This window comes from Onychomys torridus, chromosome 15, assembly GCF_903995425.1.
Source record: "Onychomys torridus chromosome 15, mOncTor1.1, whole genome shotgun sequence".
NCBI classification, from domain to species: Eukaryota; Metazoa; Chordata; class Mammalia; order Rodentia; family Cricetidae; genus Onychomys; species Onychomys torridus.
The window spans coordinates 52,200,856-52,228,642 of NC_050457.1; the positions used below are offsets into that span (position 1 = coordinate 52,200,856).

General features: G+C 40.3%; 1 protein-coding gene across 3 annotated transcripts in view; it reads right to left on the reverse strand.

Annotated features, from left to right (window-relative positions):
* Cdh6 (cadherin 6) overlaps window positions 1-27,787 on the reverse strand; it is a 134,971-nt gene that overhangs the window by 3,210 nt on the left and 103,974 nt on the right. For 2 of the 3 annotated variants that reach the window (XM_036206953.1, XM_036206954.1), the window contains exons 4-11: window positions 24,415-24,534; window positions 21,738-21,905; window positions 18,550-18,737; window positions 15,977-16,230; window positions 9,782-9,918; window positions 7,057-7,178; window positions 5,870-5,987; window positions 5,472-5,723 (exon numbers count right to left, since the gene is read on the reverse strand). In XM_036206953.1, the coding sequence (XP_036062846.1) occupies window positions 5,472-5,723; window positions 5,870-5,987; window positions 7,057-7,178; window positions 9,782-9,918; window positions 15,977-16,230; window positions 18,550-18,737; window positions 21,738-21,905; window positions 24,415-24,534 (1,359 nt within the window). Of the gene's footprint in view, window positions 1-5,361; window positions 5,724-5,869; window positions 5,988-7,056; window positions 7,179-9,781; window positions 9,919-15,976; window positions 16,231-18,549; window positions 18,738-21,737; window positions 21,906-24,414; window positions 24,535-27,787 lie in introns of all 3 variants that reach the window. The other variant, XM_036206956.1, reaches the window with a different exon arrangement.

The window sequence follows — 27,787 nt, forward strand, 5'->3', positions numbered from 1 at the left end:
TAAACAGACCGACAGCAATACACTTCCCATATGATTTGTGTTTGCATTAAATAAACATATTTATATGAGATTTCACTTTTAAAGACTTAGGTCCCACAAGTTTGTTGGCCAGAATGTCTGTTTTACAGATACATTATTATTTTTTTTTCTTCTAGCTTAAATTAGAGGCAAAGAAAGAATGGTGTTTAAATGGCTTCTGATCTTTCTTCACAGCTGGTTGGTAGAACAAAGCTGGCTGCCTGTAGAGAGACACACATCTACCTACAAATGGACCTATGGGTGGAAAAACAAAAACATAGCAACAGCTTACAGAGGAAACAGCCCTCCAGCACAGAAAACATATTACCAGCCCATGTTTGTCCAGTGGTATTTACTATGGGAAACACCAGCAATGTCTCTACCATTTCACCCATTAAACGGTCCAGTTTTTGTAAGCCATGAAAATTGAATTCTTGCAATAAGATTTAGGAGGCAAGTGCATCTTCCTCCTAATGAATAGATTTGCATGCTCGTGGATCTATATGTTATCCTTTCAGACATTAATAGTATTAATACTTGGCTTCCTAGAGAGAGATTTCTATGTACCAATTACTGTGCTAAGTGCTTTTCATACTCAGTCCCACTTAATCATCATAATAATCCTATGAAGTAGGAACCATAGTGAAAACTCCAGTTTACCAAAGAAGTTGAAGCCTAGAGATGCCACATGTGGCAGGCATTCAAATCCAGGTCCACCAGACTCAAAAGGTTGCACTCTTACCTGCCATGCTGGGAGCATACTGGGATGACTGTCTCTTTCCTAAGGAAATACAGTTTTGCCATTCTCAAATATGTGGCTGTATAACTGTCCACCCTCTCTGTTCTTGATGTCTCCAACTATCTTATCGACTGAGCGTATCCATTCATTCTTTCAATAAATAATAATGTGGTGCCTGCTTTGTGCCAGGTACAGTTCTAGGCACTACCAGTATAACATGGGGCTCAAAAGCCCTGCTTCAGAGAAAAAGCAGATGGGTGGGGACTCTTGGATGGAGACAGAACATAAACAACACATTTAACGAGTCAGAAAATCAGTAGAGGATGTTAAGTGCAATGCAAAACAAGAAAAAGTGGAGGCCAAGAAGAATGGGGAGGGTTTCTCTGTTGCTTCCATGGGCTGTGCACTTCTGCATCATTTCAGGGAAGATGGGGAGTTATCCAAGGTGCTCTCTGGCAAAGGAGAAGGAGCTACAGGAAAGGCCCCTAGGGAGGTCTGTGCCTGTAGTATTTGAGGAACAGGCAAGAGTCTCAGTAGCTGGGCCAGAAGGAACTGAGTCCAGGAATAGGGAAGAGCTGTGTTCCCTGGCACCTTGGTGGCTTTGGGATGTCCTTAAAGAATTCAACTCTAATGCAAACGAATTCTTTCAGTCATTAAAGATGAGACAGCAAGCAGTTGTCACCCCCTAATTCTCCAGATTCAAGTGCTCAGATTTTTTAACTCAGTCCTGCAGTCACCTGGAATTGGAGCCTCTTACAAGTGAGAAGTAAGAGGGCATAATCAAAAGTCCTAGGTACTCAGAGGTTTATTTCCCTGCCAATCACTACCTACGTCCTTTATCAGCCCCATGTATATCTGATGTCTTGATGGGAGATCTTGATGAAAACCGACTTTTATGAATGGGGACTGGGCTGAGGCAGAAGCATTTAGAAGGGTTCAGTTTATCTGTGAAGTGGTTTTGTGGGGACTAGTCTCTTCTTTCCCCCATTCTCCTGGGGCCAGAGGACAGCAGCAAGATTTTAGTGGGGGGATATGGAGGGGAGGATGTGGTCAAATTCATGGTCCAATCCCATTATAGAACTAGCAGATCTAACAATTTGAACCCTCAAAGCCCATTTTCCTCTCCATAAAAGGTCAGCAGTAACACAATGCCAGGTGCTGTTATGAGGAATGAGTTAAATGTGAAAAAATTTCAAAACTCTAAATTTTTATATGGGTTAGGTGTAGTTGTTGGGATGCTTTAAACATTTAATTTAATATTTGCACATGCATATAATATGTTAGATCAAGTCTACCCCAAACTCTTCCCCTCCAGTTCCTTCCCTATATACCTTCAAACTTTTCTTTGAATGCTTTTAGTGTTTTCTTTTAGTAAAATACTACATGCCTTGGGATTCATCCAGGGACTTCTGTTTGGCGGGCAAGTGCCCTACCCACAAACTGCACCCCTAGGCTGGCCTCACTTTTATACCAGATTTCCTCAGGTATCAGTTTGGCTTCCTTTCTCCGTTAGCCTCTCAGGATTGCCTCTAATCTCTCCAGGGATCCCAGTTTAAGTTTGATGTCTCTTTCAGCCTGGATATTGCACTGCCTTCCAGAAGCTCCCAGAGAAACCTGGGATCGGTATGGGAGCACTGCACCAGTCTGGAATGAAAGACCTGGGCATAGAACTGAGCTCTACTGCCGGTTATGTATGTGACTTGGCCACATGACTTACTTCCTCTCTTGCTGCCTCAGCTTTCATATTGAAGATGCAGATCAATGTACCCCAGGTAGTTCCGAGGAGCAAGAAAAGCATTTGTGAAGATGCACCGTGCCCAGCATCTAGTCTATGGTGTGAACCTAGTTAAGCCAATACTCATTTTTTTTCTTAAAAAAATTATGTACAGAATCCCCAAAACACTAGACAAGGTGTGGGAAGCTCTGAAGCCAATTAAGAGTAATGAAGAGACAGTGAATTTATTGCTGGAAAAAAATGAAAGGGGAAGATAAAGTGAGTTAGTTAGAAGGAAGAAAGCAGAGAAGAGAACATGGATTGATGCCCAAAAGTCTCTAAGTCACATGCTACAGAGGTTCTTGCATATCCATGATTACTGCTGCTTTGTACACAATTTCCAGGAAATGCAGCCAGCCTAGATGTCTAAATAGATGAGTAAAGAAAACGTGATACATATACACAATGGGGTTTTTATGCAGCCACAAACAAAAATGAAATCATGACATTTGCGGGAAAATTGATGGCACTGGAAATCATTGTTATGTGAAATAAGTCAAACTCAGAATGAATCCTCTATTTTCTTCTACAGAGGGAACCTAGATTAACGTTATATGTGTGCACATATACATGTGTATGTATTTATATATGTGTGTGTGTGTGTGTGTGTGTGTGTGTGTGTGTGTGTGTGTGTGTTTAAATGCATGTAGGAATGTCAGGTACAGAAGTAGAAAGGGTCTAATGAGAAGAGAGGAGGTGGGTAATTGAATATATGGAAGAAAGCAGATGGGGAAACAGCTGAGGGAAGGGTGTGGTAGCAGGGAAGGGAGAGAATTAGAACCAAGTAAGAGGATTCAAGTGTATGAAGAGATCATGACGAAACACATTGCTTTGTATGATAACCTTAAAAAACAATTAAAACTGTAAAAAAGCAGGACAGATGACTAGAGAGAGGAAGGAGAAGGGCTACCAGATGAGAGCTACCTCTCCTTCCGAGGGCATAGCCCCCCCCCCCCCCATGCCCAGTTCATCTGGACAACTCCATTTTGATCAAGAACAATGATCAAGTCCTCCAGGTGTCACAGCTGCACAGCATTAGGGACGCTGATATGTCTTCGTACACCATCATGGCAATATACCTTCCGATCTCAAAGTACTCTGTTCAAATCTTGCTTGAGAAGAGGATCATGGTTCTGAAGTTGAGTTCCCCATCTTCTGTTGTATTGACAACATTGCTCAGTAATGAGAAAGGTCTCTCTTGTAGAAATGCAGGTCCTTTTCTACGCTTCTCTGTTGTTATTCAGGCTTCATTATTTGCTTCTCTGTTGTTATTCAGGCTTCATTATTACAAGAGGTTTTCCTCCTGTGCAATCTAGGTTAATGCTTTCTTGCTTGATTTTTAGAGAGGGTATCTCAGGCTAGCTCAAATTTACCAGATAGCCTAAGGTGACCTTGAACTTCTGATCTTTATTTTTCTACCTTTCGAGGTCTGTGATTACACGCATTATGTCAAACTTTGATTCTTTTTAGTTGTATAGGCAGGATTGGAAATACAAATCTTCTTATTTTTAAAAGCTTTATTGTGTTTATTTGGTGTCCATGGGTGTTTTGTCTCCATGGATGTCTGTGTACCACATGTATGCCTGGTGTTCTTGGAAGCCAGAAGAGGGCATTGGATCCTTTGGAACTGGTTGTGAGATCTGGCATGTGGGTACTGGGAATATAACTTGGGTCCTCTGGAAGAGCAGCCCCTCTCCAGCCTCTTGTTTTCATTTGTGGAAGGGCTACATTAGCTGATATCTGAATTTTTTTACTTGAGTAATAGTTACAGGCTTGTTAAGCTTTGAAACTCAGGTTTTTGGCAATTAGTTGGTTGGCAGTGAAAAAAAAAAAACATAATTTGTATCACTGCTAGACCTTGTGCTGGTTTCTGTGTCTTTGAGAGAACTCCTGAGAGAAACAACTTAATTGGGGAAAGATATATCTTGGCTCATGGGTTCAGAGGATTCAGTCCATGGTCACTGGGAGCTACTGCTTTTGGGACTGGGATGAGGCAAAGTGTCATGATGGCAGGAACATGTGGTTCCTCAACTCATGGTGGACAAGAGACAGAATGAGAAGAAGGGTCCAGGGACAAGATACATCCTTCAAAGGTGACTTAATTCCCTCCATTGGGGCCCAGATCCTAGCAGCCCATTCAACAAGGAAGCCATCAGTGCTTCGGTCATTTGATGAAGTTAGCCATTCTTGATCCACTTCCCTTTCAGATGCAGCACCGACTGAGGATAACACCTCCAACACATGCGTAGTTCGGGGGAAGACACCGTATCCAAGCCATCCCAGGTCTTGTGTTTCACCTTTGTTACATTAGTTTCTTTGGGATCCAGATCCACTTCCTAATGTTAGGAGTTATTTATTAACAGTCCGAAAATTATAGACATTATGTATGTGGTAACCAGAAAGCAGCACTGAGCAGGTAGGTATTTCGTTGTGTAGCTCAAAGTAAGTTTGTTTCATTAAAGAGGTCACCACACTTTTATTTATTCCCCCTGGGTGAGAGAGAAAAAGTCACCGTCATCGTTTTCCAGTTTTCTGTTGACCTCAAATGTTGCCTTTATCAGACACTCCATGCTGCATGACTTGTACTCTTCAAAATTTACCAGTGTTTGCCAAGTTAATGATCAGACCACACACAGAAGAAACAGGGCATGTACATAGTGCTTTCTAATCCCCCTGAGGTGCATTTCAGTATGATAGACATATATTCTTTTGCTAAAGTGGTATCCTGGGCAAGCAAAGATATGGGCACATATTACATCTGTTCATTCTCCAAAGCAAAAATGAGTTCATGTTTGAACAACACAGATTCTCAGCATATAACTCTACTCACCTAGATCAGGCTGTATGCCTTAATGGGGGAGGCGGAAAAATCTAGAGTGTCACAGTAACAGTGTGTGCCCCTCACCAAGGGGAGATAGGATGCAGGGAGAAGCAGTTTACCTAGTAGGATCACGATGCACAGAAGGATGGCCACCAGAGCCCCTGTGCTCAGCCCCGTGGGGTGGATGAGGGCCTCGGCGTGGCAGGACTGCATGTTCCCATGGTGGTCACATGCACAGACTCGGACAGTCACTGTCCCAGTGCTGCTTTGGACTGGGTAGTCGTTGTCTGAAATGACCACAGGCAGGAGATAGGTGCTCATCTCGTGTCTGTTATAGCCATTTTTCCGAGTTAGGATTCCTGCGGTGTTGTCTGGAAGCAGAAAGCGAAATGGTGAATGTATTTGGGCACTACGTCATGCATTGGATAGGTTGCGATGGAAATCAGTAGATACGGATGGAGCCTGAGGCCTAATCCCATAGGGGTGTGGAGAAAGGGAAGGCAGGAAGCTTACTTACCTTTGTTGTCTTGTACAGTAAAGTTTGAGCCACTGGCTGCTTCCGGGGCCAAAGAGAATGAGAATTGGTGTCCACTATAAGGGTCATCCTTGTCAACAGCACGTAGGGTCTGAATCAGCTGAAATAGAAACCAGAAGGTTGCCAAAAAGGTTTCATGACCCAAAAGTGTTTCTTATGGTTTTTCAAGAAACTACTTAATTTTATAGTCTGTAACTTAATTAAAATGATAGCTCTTAAAAATCAATCAGTGCATTCTATTTAAAGAACTGATGTTTTAGAAACCCATGGAGCCAGGGCTACTTCTTTACTGTGGGTTCTACTCTGAAAACAATGTGGTATTCACCCTGACCTCACTCCACTGTATACTAGAAGCCCCCTCCTAAGTCGTGACAACCTGAATAGTCTTCAGACATTGCCAGATATCCCCAGGAATCAAGAACCACCCTGGTTAAGAAGCACTGCTGATGAATAATCCCAAACTATAAGTTGTCTCAATGATTGTCTCATTGACAGCATTGCCACTTAACAAAATGGAAGCACTCTGGACAGCCTGTGCGAAAACACTGTCTTCTCATGCTCATAGGTTAGCAACTTGGGGAAAAAAATGAAAACAGATAATTAATGTAAAACATGCAGTAACTCCAGCTTCCCCCTTTCCCTGTACTTTCATAGGGCACTTCTGTTTTGACAAAGTGCAGCATAATTTCTCTGTCACAGGCTGCAAAGACCTATTTCAGGTGGGTGACAAATGGGTGAAGCAGTGAGACAGTCATGAATGTGCATCACTTTACAGATGGGCAATGTAAATAAGTAAAACTGTGAATTATAGGCAATTGGATAATATGTTCTAGTTATTATTTTCAAGTACATATGCAAATTAAGCTATCTGTTCACCAATAAAGATTTTATTCCAGCAAGACTGTGACTAATCTGTTTTAATGAAAACTTAAAACTGATTTGGAATCCACATCAGTCTTGGAGACTGATGAACTTCCAGTTCTTAAAAATGATTTGTTCTCTTATGCAAGCTAAACATTCATCTTGGTTATTATTTATGGTATTAATCTCCTTGGCATCTACTTCATAGATAATTCAAGACAAGCCCTCCGCTGTGTGTATCATCTCAATTATTAGATTTAAATTAATCTGGCTTCCAATCTGAAGGTGCTTTTTAAAACACAACTCACCTGGTCTGCCTTTGCTTTTTCACAGACAAAGGTTTCATAGAACTCAGCAAATTCTGGGGCATTGTCATTGACGTCAAGAACTTTAATGTATAGGGGCACTCGGCTGCTTTGCTTTGGATTATCTGACACATATCAAAAAGAAAGAAATAGGAATTATATGTTGATCATCATTTCCCCTTAGACAAGAGCCACACACTCTTTTATTGTCATTCTTCCCCGCTAATCCCCTGGATAGTTGGAGGAGAGGCTTCTGATATGAGGGTCAGGAGTTGACAGCTCATGTTTTCTTTCTCTCCATCCACTTAACCCAAATGTTTATTCAAATGTTCACTTAATATAACCTTACTGGACATCTGACACCTAATATGGGCTGGGACAGATAAGGAACTTAATAAAGATAGTGAATTTTAGGTAGTTATTCTAATGTGGAGATAAGCACACTAAATATACGAACGCACAAAGCACCAGATGGCGAAATTAAGCAGAGAAAAGGGATCGAGAGATCTGGAGCTGTTCTGTTGAATGGGATAACCAGGCATGCCTTCTCAGAGGGACCATTTGCTCAGATGTGACTGAAAAGGAGTAAGCTATGTGAAAATTTCTGGGTTCCTAGGGATATGAAAGAGCAAATAAAATGACTTTGGAGTAAGAGCGAAATGATTTTATTCCTATGAGCTCTCAGAGTTGGAGCTGTTGAAGGTGGTTAACAAGTTCTGACAGTAATATCCTTACCATCTTTAGCATCTATTTTTTTTCTCAAACTATCCTTTCAAAGTGAATTTGGCTTCACATAAATTGTGATATGTCTCAGTCACCCATAGCTTCAAATATGTTAGAGAAACATTAAATCCCACAACCAGAAAACCATAGGCATACACCTAAAATAATACATAAAATGACCACTTTAGTAAAAAGCTAACATTTCATGATGTTTTGAAAAATGGTCTTTTTTTTTTTTTTTTTTTTTTGGTTTTTCAAGACAGGGTTTTTCTGTGTAGCTTTGCACCTTTCCTGGAACTAGCTTTGTAGACCAGGCTGGCCTCGAACTCACAGAGATCCTCCTGGCTCTGCCTCCCTAGTGCTGGGATTAAAGGCACGCACCACCACCGCCCATCGAAAAATGGTCTTTTTTCAGTGGACGATTGGTTTGTAATTTTAAAGCTTTAAGTGTTTGCTAAGATGTTGTTTTAGCACCCACGCCAGTCCCTTGGCATACATTTTGGAAACCAAATTCCTCTCTAGCGAGTGTCTAATGAGGTGTTCTGATCACTATCAACACCAGCACCTCTTCTTGCCCACACTGGCTGTTTGCTATTCCATCCACTCTCCTTCAGCGACATCACATCTCATGAGTTATGTTGACAAAAGGGAACTGTAATAAACCATTTGATATGGAATATTTCACAGCAGATATCCAACTGAGAAAAATGTGTTTAGAGCTTCAGAAATAAAAAACAAAAAGAAATATACTTCAGAAGCCTATGTTAAACAATAAAATGTTCCTTTAAAGAGTATCCTCTTTTATATTCTCCTATCTAATGCTCACTGCTCATATTCTCATTAATTTCCATTGAGTGAAACAATTTCATGGGGTTTTTTTTTTGACACAATTTTTCTTTGAATTTTATGAGGAGTGACATAAAATAATTAAACATTTTATTGATTATTTGGTGCTTTATATCACTCAATTTGATAGACTACAGGAAAGTGATAATTTGTAGCTCTTAATTTGGTAAAGATTTTGAAAAAGAAATTCTACAAAAGGTTAGAATGAATATCAAAGAGGTGTTGACCAATGCCTACATTTTTAAAGAAATTATTCTATTTATTCCTAGTGTATTTTAATCGCATTCTATGCCCCAACTACTCCTAGATTCTCTTCCTTTCCCACCCAACTTCATGCTCTCTTTCTTTCCCTTAAAAACAAGAGAACCGAGTGGAGAAAAGAAGAAACTAGGCTGTCAGTCATCCATTATAAGTGACCTGCCTTGTCAATTTTCAAAACTCACTGTTCTAGTAGGCAATTAACTCCACTCAGGTCCACAGACAGATTATTAATCTACTCAGCAGGCCCACAATGGGTACATTTAGTCATAGCAAAAAAAAAAAAAAAAAAAAAGTGGGGCAATGAAACTGATGGCATCATTGTTACGGGGTAACCAACCACTTTCTGATTGAAGATGCAACTCCATTTTCCTTTCTTAGGACACTCAATAGGTTGTTCTGGCTTATCCACTTTGTTTTTTGTATTTTGATATGACTAAATGTACCCAATGCCTATATTTTGAAGATATATGACTCTACCTATTCCCTTGCTTCCTATTTGAAAGTCCATTTTTTTTCAGCTGTTTTTGTGATTTTTCTAATTATAACATTTGGAAAGTTGCAGCTACTTTGTGCTTATTCTATTTCTCTTGAAAGATATATTCTTTTTTTTTTTTTTTTTGAAAAGTGCGTGTGCGTGTAGGCCCCAAATTTATGTTGGGTGTCTTCCGCCATCACGACCACTTTACTGATTGAACTTTCACAGTTTCTTCTCCAGTTAAGATGAACCAACACACATTTAGAAGAAACATCATTGCAGATCTCTCCCCAGGGCTCTTTCCCTCAACGTGTATAGAGCAGGGTCATCAATACAAGGTGAATAGCTTTGGCCATGCTTGATTAAGCCCTCACCAGGACCTCATTTCATCAGTGGGGACAGAATTGGTAAGGTTGGACTTACTAATCTCTGTTGCTATCACTGTGATGTTGTGCCACAGCAGTGTTTCCCGGTCGAGAAGTTTTGATGTAAAAATTGAACCATTTCCAGAATCAATGTTGAATATCCTGTCCATATCAGTGTGTCTATCCACAGAATACCTGAAAACAGAGAAGAATTTAGAGAGACTTTCCTTGATTTTTCTTTTTCATAAAGCCACTCCAAGAATAGCTCATCTATTAATTCTTTCTACTTGTAGGGCTTTTAAGCATCATCTATAACTGTAACATTAAGGAAAATATTTTGAGAAATTATATATTTACAATTAGGTTGAGTAGTACAATCGCTAAGCAAGTTGTGTGATTTTGGAAATCACTGCTAATTTCTTTTTTTTTATATGCAATTAGATCAAGTTTATTTAATATTTAATTTAGAGCAAGTTTATATAATAACTGTTCAATTTTTTTGACTTTGTGTGTGTGTGTGTGTGTATGTGTGTGTGTGTGTGTGTGTGTGTATGTGCTCACACCTGTATGTGTGTGCATGTGTATGCAGATGTCAGAGGCTGATGTTGAGAGCTTTCTCAATTGCTCTCCTTTTCATTCACTGAGACACGGCCTCTCACATGAACCCAGAGACTGCTGATATTGCTGTTCTGGCTAGCCAGCTTGCCACAGGGATTCCCAGGTTTGGCTTTCAGAGTACTGGAATTCTAGTCAGGCTGCCATGTCCACCTGTCCTTTATGTAGCCATGGAGGCCTACTCCAGTCCTATCATTCATGGATCATCTCATGCACCATTTCCCCAGCATATATTCTATTTTTTAAAAGATCTATCTATCTATCTATCTATCTATCTATCTATCTATCTATCTATCTGTCTGTCTATCTATTTTACACCCATCACAGTTTACCCTTCCTTTTCTCCTCCCAGTACCTTCCTCACCTCCTCTCTGCTTTCCCCCATCCACTTTCTTACCATTTCTATTTAGGAAAGGGCAGGCCCCCATGGATATCAACAAAACATGGCATATCAAGTTGCAGTAAGACTAAACACCTCCCCCTGTATATTAAGGCTGGGTAAGGCAACTCAGTTTGAGTAATAGGGTTCCAAAAGCCAGGAAGAGAGAAAGAGACAGCCCCTGCTTCCACTGTTAGGAGTGCTACAAGAAGACCATGCTACACAATTGTCACATATATGCAGAGAGCCTAGGTCAGTCCCATGTAGGCTCCCCAGTTGTTGGTCCAGTCTCTGGGAGCCCAGGTTAGTTGACTCTGTGGGTTTTCTTGTGATGTCCTTGACCCTTCTGGTTCCTACAATCCTCCTTCCCTCTCTCCTCAGCAGGATTCCTCAAGTTCAGCCTAACGTTTGATTGTGAGTCTCTGCATGTCTTTCCATATATCCTATTTTTAAATTAAACTTTTTTTCAGATCTCCAGAATGCTAAAATATGTGCTTATATAGGGAATTGGCTACTTTCCTATTATCCACTTTATTTTAAAAATCATTCTGTTTTCAGAAACAAAACATACCTAGTGTGGGTGAGGATGGTAAGGTAGGCAAGGAGCGTAAGAGATAGGATTAGGGTGGAATGCACTCTAAGCAGAGGATGGGTTGGCCACAGGAAAGAACTGGGGGTCTATTCTAAATGCCATGTAAATCTATCCATGTGGTCCATACAGGGCAGCATCATAATCTGAATCGTGTTGAACATGACTAGCTGAATTGAGAATGGCTGAACACTACTGTCACAAGACGTTGGAACATGAGTGAACACAAGGCTGGAGGAAGATTTGAGGCCCTGTTTTAGACATGCAGAGACTGAGGGCCTGAGGAACTCCCTGTGGAAAGGTCCACACTAAAGCTTGAGATAGAGAACCAGAGACAACCTGGAACAACTGTGGGAAAGGACATCCAGGGAGGAAGGGCTCAGTGTCACTTAATTGCCCCAGAGCGGCAAGGACAGGGATGGTGCTAGGACCGAGTGAGGACTAGAGACATTTATGGAGAGTTTGTGGAAATTCAAAGGGCATCTGGAATGCTACCTAAAAAACCAAAGATGAACAGCACCTTCAACCCTAACACTCATGGCAGACTAGGGAGTTGGAGAAATGGTATCTTTCAAAAATAAATTTGTTACTAGCTTTTAACCTACTTTTAAATTTATTTGATTTTGTAATTGACTTTTTAGGATGGCCATGTAAAGGGAACAAGTATGTATGTGTGTTTACGAACGAACAAAGGGCACCAAGAGAAAAATTTGAAGAGATTTGATATGTTAAGGTTTGGTCTGGAAAATAGTTCCCTATTTCCACAACATTTTCAAAACTTATGTCATTGAAGAAAGTTTAAAAATATTGGCTTAAAAATTGGCTTAGTAGAAATACAATTTAAGTAGATCATCCAACTATCTGATACATTTATAGTTATGAATGCTCTAAGAAAAGATATAGTTAGCAATAATGTACAATGCTCAAAATTCTATCTCAATGAATTGTTTTTATTTAAAATAGGTAAGCAACAAGATGCAATAAACAATATATGTTTATATTGATATTCGTCAGTTAGCAGTTGTCTAAATGAAATAGTCATTCATTTATTGCTTGCTATTCAAACTTATTTCAGAAGAAATTAATCAAGTTCACAATGGCCATTTTGCCACTGGGTCTTAATTTTAGTCTCAACATATTTAACATAGCCTTTTCATCCTCAGAAGGGCTCAAACAAATTTTAAAAACATGACATTTCTGCCATGAACCAACAGTTATGAAAAAATTTAGGCAAGAACACTGAACTTACTTTATCTCCTTTCTTCATTTCTGAAAACGAATGATAAATGTTTATAACACACCACTACTTCTCAAAAGGGAAGTCACTATACTCAAAGACTGTGAGAAGTTTAATAGTTATCCATGAGCACGCTTTTCCCTCATGACAAATGCCAAGCTGAGGACATCGTGCTCTGTGCTTTTGTAAGCTGCCACAGTTATCCATGGTGCTCATCTTTTGATCTTTGTTTCAGCCTTCCGGTGTAGTTTTAAGTTTGACAAATAATCACATTTTTTTTTTTCTATCAAGCCTTGAAATAAATGGGAAGCATTGAAGAAGTTTTAGTTGAAGTCAGCTTTAAATTTTAAAGAGAGGAGATTAACTACTAAGGAAATACGAAAATTTATATTGTCTTCCCTAATTGGGAGATTAAAAATTAATGGAAACCCTAAAATGCCTATATTGTTTAGGAGAGATGATTATAGACAAAGATGTATTTTCTTTTTGTTGTTATTTTCTTTCCTATAAAGTAATTTCAGTTTATATCAGGGATATTTATTGTCCAGCAATATTAACTGTGATCATTGCCAATAGGAAGCAAGGCAGTCAGCCTCAGCATGGCTGTAGTGGATCATTTGACCTCCTCTCCTGGGACTTCACTGTGTTTTGTGATTAAATGATTTGTCTTGTAATGTGTCCTCAAGTGAGAGAGATTTATTTGGTAGGAAAGAAGCTGTGTTTGCATGTATGCTTAAAAAAAAAAAAGACTTCACTCATTGTTATTTATGTGTCTGAGTGTGTGTCTGTGTGTGGGCACATGTGCCTGGCTACCTAATGAGGTCTGACCTCATTAGTTGAGGGGTCATCGGATCCCCAGGGGCTGGAGTTGCAGGCAGTTATAAACCACCTGATGTGAGTATTGGGAACCAAACTTGAGTCCTCTGTAAGAGCAGCAAATACCGAGCCATCTCTCTAGTCCCCATACAGACATTGTACATGGCAGATTTATATAGTGACATGTTTTCTCTTGTATGTATCCAAAAACATTGCGATAAAGTTATAGTAGGAAATTGTTTTGTGATTGAACAGTTAAACATGGTAGTTGCATAAAAAAAACCCTCAACATTCTGGGAATTCATTGTTCACCGAACAGTTTTACATAGTTGTTCAGTATTTATGTCTAGACCAACCCCAGACTATGTATAGGCATATTTTCTTGATACAAGACTGATTTTATCCTATAAGGAAAATCACTGGAACATGCACTGATACACCAATGTAATCTATGTACGTTTCTAGACTTAAATCTATATTTGTATGTCAAATCCATCTGTGCTAAGGGAAGGCTGGCAGCAAAAGTCTTTGGAATGAACAGTCAACCCAGCCTGACGAGCTAAGTACTTCCATTCATCACATGGAGAATAATACAGTGGGTAAAGCTGGTATTCGGTTTAAACACTAATATAAAAGTATTTAGTCTAAATTTACAGAAGACATTTTCTCTTCATATTGAAAGCATGCTGCTCTATCAGAGAGGTAACTGAATCTCAGAACTGTTAATTTCCAACATTAGCACTTTTAAATTGGACCTTGCACCGAATCTCTACGCTGGCCCTCCCTCTGTGTCATTAGAATGAGCCCCAAGTGAGGAGACAGTTGTGAAAGGACCCCAAGTGTGTGTGCTGTGGAAGTGAAAGTCCACTCATTTCCCTCATTAGGTATGTGACATTTACATGGGGGGAAGTACTGGGTCCATGGAGCTCATGGGGGCTACACTGACGGACTGAGCCCTCTTTAACGTGTTGTAGATCTTCCAGGAGATAGATAAAACACGGCTCTGTGTGCCCCGAGAGTAGAGCAGACAGCTGTGTGTTTCGGATATGAGGGTGTCGTGAGATTTGACCATGACCAAGGGGACGGATGCTCAAGCACGTTTACTTAGAGCGACATATTCTTTCATCTGCAATAATATTCTCCACACAGCAGACAGAATGACCCTTTAAAAGTGTAGTTTGGGATTAGGTAGCTCCTCTATTCAGAGCTTCCAGATGGCTTCTCACCTCAATTAGATAAAATTCAGGCTTTCCCGTGAATTATAAAGCCGAGTAGGACCCACAAGATCCACTATGGCAAACCGCTCTGCTGCCTCGTAATCGACCTCTTCTACCTCCTCCTTCCTCTCTCTCTTCTTCCCTCCCCCTCTCTTTTACCCCCCCCCCCTTCATTTTTTCACCTCCCCACCTCCCCTTTCCATCTCTTCCCTTCTCCCAGCCACACAGACCTCCTAGCCACTCCTACAACAGAGGAAGTTGGTTCTAGCATCAAACCTCTTTTCCCTTTTGCAGGTCTTCCCTCGGGATTCTACACTGCTCATCCCTTCTTTTTCTTTCTTTCTTTCAAATCTTTACTGCAAAGATTTCCTTACTAAGAAGGCCATACCTGGTCACACCATCTTAAACAGTCTCCCCATTAATTTGATTTTTAGAATTTCTTCACCTGACCTGCTGCATATTTACCCTCTGCTTATTTTTCTCCATAAGCTCTCTATGTTGAGGACCTGGTACAGTTATCTACTGCGTTCCTTTGTGCATACGATGTGCGTGGTGTGTGTGGCAGGTAACCTCACCAGAGTATGTCTGTGGACTCCCTGGCAAGAATCTCTACAGATTTTACTTTTTTCTGCTTAGTTTATCTATGAAGAATGATTTACACTGTAGCAGTCTGATTTAGCACCTTTCTCATTTATTCTACGGAGCTACTGGCTGATGGCTGGGAGTTGGTTGATTCCAGGATTTGCATATGATTCTAGAATCTCCAAGTTGTCAGTGGTCTCAAAGAGCAATGAGGTTTCTTGCCATCTGATTTATAACTAAGGAGCCAGCAAGCACTGGCAAGACGGAGCTTGTTTACAGAGCATTAATTTGGACTCTACCCTATTAATTTCTCTAGCATTTCACAGACATATCACGAAACAGTTCTTGTTTTTATTTACATATGCAAGAGGGAAATTATTCATCTAAACGGAGCATAATTCTGCCTCTAAGTGCTACGTGATAGGTTCTCCAGCACTTGAAAAGCATGTTGGCTGTCAAGCTCACTGGCTGCTTTATTTCTGTGTTCTACTATTTAGTAAATCATCTTAAGCCTCACAAAGGGCCCAGGTCAATCAGCTACACCATCTTATCTCACTTCACTTAACCAGCGAACTCCTTCTGCACCTCGAATCTTAATGTTTTTTCCCCCAACTTTTGTGTATTTGAGGCTGATGCTGATGCTACAACAGTATTTATGCAGTGAGCAAGGACAGTTAAAGGTGCTAGCTGGAACCGTCTTCCAGGAAAACACAGCTGTCTAATTGGAAAAAGGATTCCTATTTTTTAAGCAGCAGGTGGATATTTGGACGTTAAAATGGACTTAACTTAGGGAAGAGATGGGGCTGACATGCACTTACTTGACGGGGTTCCTGGCAGCATCAGGATCCTGAGCTGAGACGGAGCCTATGGTTGTGTTGATCTGCGCATCCTCCCGTATTTGCAGGATGTAGGCCAGTTTGCTGAAGACTGGAGGCTCATCCACGTCGTCTACCACAATTCTCACCGTGGCTGAGTCTTTGAAGGGACCCAGGTAGAGAAATCGGGGCTCGACGTGGGGATTGGAGGCTTCCACCTTGAGGGTATACACTTTCTTCTTTTCAAAATCCAAGAGCTTCAGAAGAAAGCGATGCAGCATACAGAGAGGCAAGGCAGAAACAGTTTTAGTGCAAATCTTGGATAAATGAATGCGTTCAGGCTGCTTCAGGAGATAACCACACATCAGTGCAATGTTGGGCAGAGGTAGCAAAGTGAAGTTGAGATCAGTATTTTTTCCCCGTACCATAGAGCATTAGTAGGGAAGCTATTACATAGGCTGTAAAGAGCCATGATGCAACCATGATAGAAATACAGCCTGAATGTCTGTTGCACAGAAAAGTGGGTACTCAGGTGCTAGGCATATGGATCAGGAAAGGAACTGGACACAGGGATCTGTTTCAGCCTCCCTCTCCTTAAAATACCTTGGATTTGAACCCAGGGAGTTGCCAAGGGCAGAGTGACAACATGTAGTAGACCATTTTACCAAGGGTCCTCACATCTGGCTTTACCTGCTGGGTATTTAAAACTTGCCAATGCCTGGGGCACCACTTTTGCCTACTAAACCAAACTCTCTGGTGGAGATGGCCATCTGGACTTGTAAACAGCTTCAGGTGAGTCGGAGTGGAGCCAGAATTCTGACTCACAGGTTAGCACCATGACTCTCTCTTGCACGTTCATACTAAATAAGTTGTTTTTGCAGGAGTTAGTACAAGCTTTCCCCAGTAGCCTCAGAAGGGCCCTGGGCTAATTATTTGCCAAAGAAGGCAATGATCTCCATTGTCAAAGACCTTTAGGAAAAGATTTTGCTTTTGAAGACATGGTGAACCCAAATGTGTACTGCTGACTTGTAGTTTTAGATGATATCATGGCAAAGCTCTCTAGAAACACTATTCATCAAGACGTTGGCGAATGCAATTTAGTCGGCTAGGCAAAATTTCAGTTTGAATCTGATAAGGCACTGAGAAAATTAAAAAGGTTAATGCACACTAATGGGCCTCCTAATCATATCAGGGTCTAAAACATTGGTCTGAGTGTCACTTAAGCATGTTTTATTGTGCTTCTAGATATTCAGACATATTCTTAAAAGGGACATTTTTCTTATTATTTACATCTACAATGCTTATGTTCACCAGCAACCCATAGTGGGTGAAGGGAGGGAGAAGGTATTATAATATACATGACAAAAGAGAAATCAATGAAAATTAACCTAAATCAATACTTTTAGCCCCAAAGCACACAATCTGTCGGGTTTTAACCATGGCCACACTTTGGTATAGTGTTTTGTGGTGCCAGCCAGTTTTGAGAGGTCAACTAGCACACAAGCATGTTGGTGAGGGGGTGATTTGATGCCCTCATGCTCTGGAAAGTAACTGAAGGGGTCATGTGAAATTTCCTCAGTTGCTTAGATGTGGGTCAACGCATATGCTTTCTCTCTAATTCAGGTCATTCTGCTCCCTGCTTGCGCTAAATCTTTCCTTCAAAGCACGTTTCACAGTTGGCATGTAGACATTCATTCAGTGGCTTCTGCCTTGTTGATTCACTGCTGGTCTCTAGGTTCTAGGACAGTGGAGAGCGAGTGTTGTAAGTGCCATGGCAGCACCGGCACCCACAACAACGTGTGGCATTGTTTATTTTATTGCCTATATCATTTATTTAATCATTTCTATGCATTCCACTTGTTTCTATTATTTGCTTATAGGATTTTTAGTAGAAATGTAATGAAAGTATGGAAGTAATGAATATGTAAAATTACTTTTGATTACTAAAAGTCAACCCAAGAAAGAGATCTCAGTGCAATTGGAATCAGTGCTCTTAAAGTAAAAGAAGAAATTGAAGAAATGTTCATAGGAGATTGTCATTGTCCTTGGGAGCCAGAGGGGAGCACTCTCATTGATAAGACACTGAGACTTTTATCTTCTTTGATAGCTGTGTAAGTTGTAGAGGCACCAATCAGTAGTCTACTTTCCTTCTGCTAAACAGTATTTGGAGTTGAAAAAAAAAAGTAATATGGAGTTGTGTTTACATCTCCTTATCTCTCCTTTTCTATGCGTGCATGCTTACTTGTGTGCACACACACGTGCACATGTGTGTGTGTGTGTGTGTGTGTGTGTGTGTGCACATGTGCACTCTGCATATTTGTAGGTGGAGGCCAGGGATCAGAGGTCAACATCATGCTTTCTGTCGCTCTGAACCTTATTTCTGCCAGACTGCCTGGCCAGGGAGCTTCCAAGATCTGCCTTTCTCCACTTCTCCTCCAGCACCTGCATTGCCACCATGGGCCACTATGCCCAGACTTCATGTGGGTACTGGGGATCTGGACTTGTACAAGTACTTTATTCAGAGCCATCTTGTCAACCCCAGGAGTGGTACCAAATGTCCATACCAACACCATTACCTTTTTGACAGTTATAATTCCTTCCTGGGTTTCCTGGTCGGTGATGACATCAAACATGTCTTGCCCCTCACCATCTGTGATGCTGTACTCGATCTCTGCGTTTTCTCCCATGTCAGCATCACTGGCTTTGATCCTGCCAATCGGTGTACCCGGTGGAGAGGACTCGGGTGTCTTAAACTGGTATGTACCTATTAATCACCAAACAGACAAATGAGGCAGAGACCCAAATAAGCAGTCCATTCTTACTTATTAGGGGTATATTCTGAGATTCCCAGTGGAGTCCTAACTGCAAATAGTACTAAGTCCTAAATACAGTTTAGTTCAGGTTAAGTGCTCTATTTTTTCTGTGTTTATTTATAATATATACTTATCTCTGATAAAGTTTAACACATAAACTGAGCATAATAATAGACTATCAGCAATATCTTATTTCTTATTAAGAAAATAGAGTAAGTATAATAATATATGACAATAAAGGTATTTTAAATAATATATTTGGGTTCTGGTTGGCAATAAGTAAAGGGGCAGAAAGCCCAACTATGGCTGAGGGGAGACAGTTTTAAGACCTCAGTGTGGTGGATACAGACTTATGCTTTCTTCAAAATAATTAATGATGCCCTAACCTACTTATGTCTTTACTATCATGCTAATCAAACGCCTCCTTCTGTTTCCTGGTCTGTCTCCTTGCAAATGGAGTGCTCTTGTTCGGTAAACAAGCTCCCAAGTTCATGGTGTTGTTTGAGTCTAAGTGGGAGAGGAGGGTTTCAGAAGCCCATGGAGGTAATATAGCAGAAAGAATAGAAAACCTAACCTGGACCGAATTGAAGCTAATTATTCCACGTTCTTAACAGGGCTTCTTCCTGACCTTGCTCCTAGTAGCCGAAGGTGGAAGCAAATTACAGCAATTTGGAAAAATAGCCAAGTAACCATGATTTGACTAATAATCTGAGCTGGTCTAGATGCAGAGTTAGGGATATGGGAAAATACACTGATCAATGAAGTCCTCTACCCTTTTCCTTTGACTAACTCATTTTTTCCTTCTCAATTTCATTACAGCATTTTTTCTTTATAAATATATTTAACATTTATATATTATATTTATATAATAATATATAAATATATATAATTTTGTTTTTGAGACAGTCTCACTGTGTAGACCAGGCTGACCTTGAACTTATAGAAACTTGCTTGCCTGATTAAAGGGGTGCACCACCACACCTGTCAGCATTCTTTTATTTTTACTTCTAATTTAAAACTATACTTTGTAGATGATACTTTTTAATATCCTCATGTTGCAAAATTAAAGACAATATGTGAGTTTCAGCTTAGATATGACAATCTTGAAGACCAGTATATACTTAGAGTGTGTGTGTGTGTGTGTTTGTGCATGTAAAAACAAAAACTATCTTAGCATTGATGGTAAAGTGGTGAGCATAGCTGCCTTCTGAAATTTATTATATTCTTATCTCTTATAATTTGCCATTTATTCATACATGATTTTGGAAAAAACACCTCAAAAAACCCCAAACAAACAAACAAACAAATAAACAAACAAACAAAAACCATCAGACTAGGGCACCACTGAAGTATAGGTCTTCAATGATGCAAATTCCCTGAATATTGGGTTCCTGGTTGGTAAAATAACAAAATATGTTAAGTATCTCTCGAGATTGTTCTGCATTCTCTTTTTACTTGCTTTGGCACATGGTCTCACAGCAGGTAACAGGCAGTATAAAGAAAGAGCAGGACATGTGACAAAGCCCTACAGGGCCAAGTGCAGAGACCCTGGGGTTGTCCTCCTCAGGGCAAAGCACTGGCGAGCATGCTATTTTCATTTTAGGCCTTTGTGCAGAAATTTCAGGGCTCATAAAACGTTTCTTCTGCCCATATCATAAATTATTAGCTATTCTGTTCTTGGTATCTAGCCAGCTGATTACATACTTGGAGGATAAAAAGATGATACTGTTTCCTGTTCATCATTTAGATTTCCATCTACAGGGAGCCCATATTAACTGGTTATCTTTTTTTAAAAGGCCATAGTAGAGTAAGTGGGTTTTCTCTCTCGCTTCTTTCTCTCCTCCCTTTTCCCTTCTCTCATTCCTTCCTTCTACTTCTTTTAAAAAGATTTGTTTTTATTAATTGTTTCATTTCTCTATATGTGTGTATGTCTGTGTGTTTGTATGTTATGTGTGCAGGTGGTCATGGAGGCCAGAAGAGGGCATTGTATCTCCTGGAGCTGGACTTACAGGCTGTTGTGATGATCCACCTGGACATGAATGCTTGGTAAGAGCATCTAGTACTCTAAACCAACTGCTGAGTCTTCTCTTTAGTTCCCTTCTTTTAAAACATGGGGTCTTCCTAGGCTGGCATGAACTCTTTATGGAGCCCCAGCTGGAAGCCAGCACAGCTGTCTAAGTGTAGGATTATATGTCTGACTGAGTCACCATATCCACCTGCATTTCCTACTTAAGGATTCAGATAACTTTTCAGGGGAGCATGGTCACAAAGACATCTATCCGTTTTTGAAGGGGAAATTGCATCACAACCAGTTCCCACTTGGGTGGCTGGATGTGGAAGTCTAGCATGATGTTTGAGAAAGGCAGTATTCATCGGTCTTGTATTTTCTTTTCACCTGATAATGACAGTTAATGTTATCTGAGATGATTTTCAGTATCTCAATTAACCATACTGTAGAAAACTCTTTATGACTCCAAATGGATTAAGCTCAGAGCAACTTCTCTAGATGTATTTGTAGAACAAGGGAAATGATAAATCCTTCCTTGCAAAGATTTGTGAGCATTTAACAGAGATTACATGCCTGATTAAGTTCATAAAAACATAAAGTCAACTTTTTCCTAACAAATAGCAGCATACTTGTATACATATGCTTTGCTCAAGCAAATTTACATCTATGGTAGTCATTTAATAAGGGAAGAGAAAGCAGTGATGTTGCTTTTACAACAGCCGCCATATCAGGAATCACTCAGCTAATTACCAATGGCAGAGCATAAACGTTCACACTTCCTGAGCATAAGTGGTGTTTTCATCTCATTTAAATAATTTTAATAAAAGTGCCAATTCTTCCTACGTCCAGTGATTTTGACAGCAGTGCCAACAATGGAAATATTCTTAAAGTCAAAATTTTACAAAAGCACATTAGAGAAATCTGTTCAATCAAATGTCCCTACTCTGGGGGAAACGGGGTGGATTGTCATTGACATCTGTTAGCGTGATGTTCACGGTGGTGGTCCCCGACAGTCCTCCCATCTGGCCGCCCATGTCCTTGGCTTGAATCACAACTTGGTACTGTTCTCTGTTTTCTCGATCCATGTTGAGCAATGCTGTCTTGATGATACCTATGGATATGAAATGGAAATTCAGGCGTGGAAGGGGAGGCCTTAACAGTAGTTTATGGAATCATTTATTTATGCAAACAAATGGAGACTGTCACCCACAATATGCAAAACGCTATGCAGATGTCACTGTGATATAAAGATGATTATATGCAGCCTTTCTGCTGAAGGAAATTACAGTCACACAGGGGGAGAGAGACTCATTAAGAAGCCTGTAATACAAGGAGAATAAAAACAAGTACAAGTGCAAGCCTGTGCAAAAGAGACCACAAGTGGTACAATGTAAGTGTCACAGGATGACATTGCCAGGTAGAATTGGCATGTGGCATGAGAGCATGTACCAACCACATTTGCTGCTATATAAAAAGTACTGGGGTACACTCTGAAAGGATGGTTCAGAAAGCCATATGCCTGAGCTGATAGCAGAGTTTCACATTATCAGCTTGGCTAATTGCTCCTCAAGAGTACCTACCGTGATGAATGTTCTGTGGGTTTTATAAACCACAAAACAATGTGCTAAGAAAAATGGCCTGAGGTCCCTCCCGATTCTGATCTTGTCTGATCCCGGAGAATTTGGGTTTGCTTACAGAGAATGAGAACTCAATCCCAGCAATCCCTGCAGCAGCCAACATTTTAAAGACAGGTTAAAGTTGTCTCTACTGTTAGGCGGTTAGATAATGACTTGAAAGAATTTCTCAAAGTTTGCCTAATCTCTGTAGAGTGTTTATGCTTAAATTAACTTTCTTTTAAAAATCACTGGAGTAGGCTTTGTAACCCTCTCCGGTCTCACATTCTCATGCTTAACCACTAATGAAGCTGAAAATATCTTTTCTTCCTTTTTAACAAGAATGCCTCAGACAACAGGTCAATTTTATTCCCATAGTCTTGGCTTCAAGGAGCAGCGGCTTTCTCTTCTCCAAATAATGGTTCTTCTCAATTTAAACACAGGAAATCACCTTAGCCTTTTGTCCTTTAAGTAGGGTAATTCTAATTTTTCATTTCTCATTGTTTTTCAACTCAACATTTTTTCTCTCCTTGGGATTCTTTCCAGGTTCATTCACCTTTTAACACATCGATTTCTAGCTGGATATAGTAACCCAGAAAAGCTCTGGCTTAAAATAAAGAATGTTTGAAAAATATATGAAAGGAACTTGATTCAAAATAGGTATAGAATATACTGCACAATACAAATGCTTTGTGCAGAAAAATAAACCACCAGGATAGCATGGTGCGTTTGATGGGGTGCTTTTGTATTCAGCATTATATGACATTATTGTGCTCCATATTGTGGAGAGGCCTCAGCACCTACATGCTATTTATAGCTTAGCCAGCACACACTGTCAACGGTTGGTTTGTTCTGAGTTAACCCCCTCTCAGCCCAGATGCCCCTGGAGAACAAGACTGACATCCACTAACTTGACTAAGCATTTCAAGAGGTGCCTGAGCCCCAAACACCCACAAAATGAGGGGAGACAGCAAGAGATGATAATGACAGAAACCTGGGCATCATAGCCCTCAGAAACATGTCTGGCCACCTGACGAGAGGGCAGGGCTGAGCTCTAGAATGCCTGGCTTTCTTTGTTATGCTCCTTCCCTGATCTGGGATCTGCTGGTAGGAGATGAGATGGAAGACAGGTTTTTTTTGTTGTTGTTTTTAAAGGATGTTAATCTACTGTTTTCTCAGATTGCCAGCTCTCTGAATAAAGCAGTTTTAAAGATTCAGTCCCTGTCTCTCCTCATCGGCATCCGTGACAGGCAGCAATGAGTCCAGCTTTCCACTTTTTGCAGGGCAAATTCAGAAAAATAAGATGCTTAAAAAAATATTCCGTAAGGCAAGCTGATCTGTTGGACCAGGGATGTGTTGGGCAGGAAAGGCTAGACTGTGACGTCAGAATGAGACAAAAATCTCAGTGGTGTGACAGGGCTCTGGTTCAATTCTTCCTCATGCTCTGGGCAGGCACTCAGGCATCTCTGCTCATAGTGACACTCTGGCATCTGGGCTGAGGCCCTATTTCATCAAGAGTTTCCATGATCACTGTGACCGGAGGAAGGGAATGTGACAGACTGTGTACAACTCTACTTGGAAGTGACTTATTTCACTGCCCTATTTTATTTGTGCAAATATGTCCCATGGCTGTACCTAGCTATGGAGCAGAGCAGAGAGACGTGGTACTATCAAGTAACTAGAAAAAGAGAAAAGAGGACTTAGGATTTCTGTGAATAGGGTTAGCCGTTCTCAGGAAGGGCAATTCTTTTGGCTTCATGCCAAAGTAGATGGAAAAAGAAAGGAATGACTCTATCTTATAAGTGTGGTGTCAAAGACTCATTGTCGTATTTCTTTATAAAAATGATCTGGATGCCACGCTTACAAATAAATCATTAGAGTTTGCCAGAGGAACACAAGGAAAATCCAATCATGCTGATTGTTTTTATTAGACAATATGCTAGGTCAGCTGAGCATGCCAGTTAAAATTACAGAACGTAGACTAGGAGATGAAGAAAGTATTCTAACCTGTTTCCGACTCCACTGAAAAGTAGGGCTGTCCCTGTAGGATGCTATAGACAACTTTAGCACTGTTCCCATAGGTTGGGTCGTCAGCATCAGTGGCAGTGACTTGGACTACAAATGTGCCTGTAATGAAAGAAACATAACTGAAAACAAAGAAGGGTTCATTATGTTACTTGATACATGTGCACATTGAAGAAAGTACAATCTTAATTAATTTAATAATAAATTACATTTTAGTGTATGTCTATAATTGTGTGCATGTGATGGCTCACACATAGAAATCCTTTCTTTCTTTCCACCTTGTGAATCCTGAAGATCAAATTTAGTTCATCAGTCTTGGAAGTAGATATCCTTGCACTGAGCCATCTTATTATCCTGGTTAGTCTTTTGTCAACCTGACAAACTAGAATTCCCTGGAAGCTGGAATCTCTATTTAATTGCCTCCATTGGAATGGCTTGTAGGCATGTTTCTGGGGCATATTCTTGACTGATGGTTGATATGTAAGGGCAGAGCCCACTGTGGGCTGTGCTACCCCTGGGCAAGAGGTTCTGGATTTGTATAAGGAAGCAAGGCAAGCTAGCCATGCAAGGCAAGGCAAGCTAGTGAGCATCACTCCTTTATGGTCTCTGCTTCAATTCCTGCTTCCAGGTTCCCAACTTGGTTTCCTTTGATGATAGAGTGGGACCTGAAAGTCACAGTCTTTTTATCACAGCAATATAAAATCGACTAGAATACCAGCTTCCATGACAAAGGAGTGGAGAATCACAGTACAATATGTGTTGTTAGGAAGCCCTTGATCCCTCACTTGAAAGGGATCAGATTCACATCAATGGGTGCTGTATGGAGTGGGTTAAGGAGAAGGGCAGCCTTGAGTAGAGGTGAGTCCTACCCATCTCCTGTGATGGGATGTGACTGGACTCTTGCTTCAGGTGTTCTTTCAAGTCACTTAGGACTAAAGTAGGTACCTAGAGCCAACAGCCTCTTGGATTACTTTCTCCACAGGAATTCTGTTAGGTGTTGTCCAGTGGTGGCCACTTGCAGTTTTGCTAGACATTCTGTGTCCTAGATGCCTTTTCTCTTGGACTGCAATGTGGCTCATGAAGCCACAATTGTAGCAGCTGTTGTGATGTTAGCTCTGTCAGCCTGGGGTCAAAGCTGAACAGGACAGAAAATCACCACGAAGCCAGGCTCCAGATCAAATTTTTCCAAAGCTTACTTTGCTTTAGATCTTATGACCAACCAATACTTCACTGTTTAAACTAGTTTGAGTCAGGTTTTCTATTATGGGATCTTCCAATATCTGATAATTCTAAGAGGTTGAAAGATTTTGAACCTTTAAAAAGGGTAGTTTAGACCAGATAAGGAATTAGTTAGGGCTGGTGGTAGAGTACATGTAGGAAGCTCCATGTTCAAGCCCCAACTCCAAAAAAAAAAAAAAAAAAAAACCAAGTATAGTGACACACACCTGTAATCTCATCTCTTAAGGAGGTAGATTAGAGGATCAGAAGTTCAAGGTCATCCTATGCCATAAGGTGAGTTAAAAATCAGCCTGGGCTACATGTTTCAAAAAAATAACCAAACCAAACCAAACATTAGTGGGTTGGGATAACCCACTGTAAACATCTGACAGTATAATTTCAATTAAGGTTAAATGTACAAAAGATGTGATAAGTGTTTTAGGCTGGCATCCATACTTTGGGGATGCTTACCCGAGAACTTTGGAAGTACCTTGCCTTAAGAACATGTTAATTTCATGTGTGTATTTGCATGTCCGTTATATGGGTGAGAAGTTCCAAAAAGACCCCGTGATTAAGGGTCCCTTTTGATATTCCTATCAGATAAGGAGTGGTTGTCCTGTCTTTGAGAAGGGCAGGGAAGTTCCATGTGGAGAATATGAGAATTTTAAAATTGCTTTTGTAATACCTAACCATTTCATTGATTAAACAAACAGAGTGCATTGTGCTAGCGTTGGATGCACTGACTCTCATTGTATCGTACTGAGACATGAGACAAAATCCCACCCTTGCAATTTGGCAGGTTAAATGGCCAGAGTAAGAGCTTCCTGTGACTTTAGGGGAGAGTTAATAGAAGTCAACAAACACCCACATTCTTATTTGCATTAATATAGGTTCTGCTTGTCTTTGGAATGTCATTATCTGGTGCTATAAGCACCCATTAGGGGCAGCTACTAAAGGAGAGGCTCTACGCCTGTTTCCTTATTTAATCCTCATGATTATCCTTCGGGAGTAGACATTCATTATTTATTTTTGTAGATGTGGAATTGGAGGATCAAAGAAATCAAGATCAGATAAATCAAGTAATTTGCCCAAGGCTACACTGCTGGCTATTAGTGCAGACAGTTTCTAATTTAGGCACTTTTGATACTGAAGCTCACTTTTCCCCTTTGCTCTTGTCCCGTCACCTTTATATGCGTTCTTCCAGACTCCTTTCTCTATGCCAATAATGATTCTTTAGACATGCATTTTGGGCTTTCCCCCAAATGTGTGCAATGTATATTTAATTCTTTCCTGGCTTCAAAAGTGAGTGACACTCTCTAAGAGGGGTGCAGAGCATCACAGTTGTTTGGGGTGTGCTGCTAACAAAGATAACTATCTTGCTTTAATCCCCCACACCACATCTTTTTTTTTTTTTTTTTTTTTTTTTAACCACCTACAAGAAAAATATCCTCCAACCCATCCAAGGAGAAAAAAAAAAAGACACTTTAAAAATATTCTCCACTTCTTTCTTTGCTTTGATGATGGCTTCAGATTTTTCTAACAGAACAAAGTGGCTTCAAATAATGTGACGATTTCTTCCTCAAGGGAAAACTGGATGCTTTACGATCACTTCCCCGGACTGAATATTTTCCAGATTTTGGACCTCTGAGCTCTACTATATCTCATATTTAATTGATGCAGCCAGAGAAAAGCTATTCTGTAATTTCAGCCTTTTTGAAGCTGGCAGAGTGAAAATAAAAACAACCTTTCCTTATAGTAGTTTGGAGTGCGTCCTATGAAGTATTCTAAAGCTTCTAGAACTTTCTCACTCCTTTACGTCCTGTTTACCTTCTTCTAGCTTAAACAGATTAAGTCCACACAAATTAAACTTAAATTGGTAGTGGACTTGTGCATACAATATTTTTATCCTCTGCACTAAATCTCATGGATGTCTTTACTGACTTTGTATTGTTTATAGATATGAAAAAAAAAAAAACCTTTTTAGAGTCTTTCTCCCAAATTCACAATTACTTAATGCAACTACCAGTATTTTTTTTTCTTACTAAACAAATTTCTCATTACTGTGTGTATGTGTGTACGTGAGCGCCAAGGCATGGCTGTGGGGGTCAGAGGGCATTTTCATGGAGTTGGTTCTCCC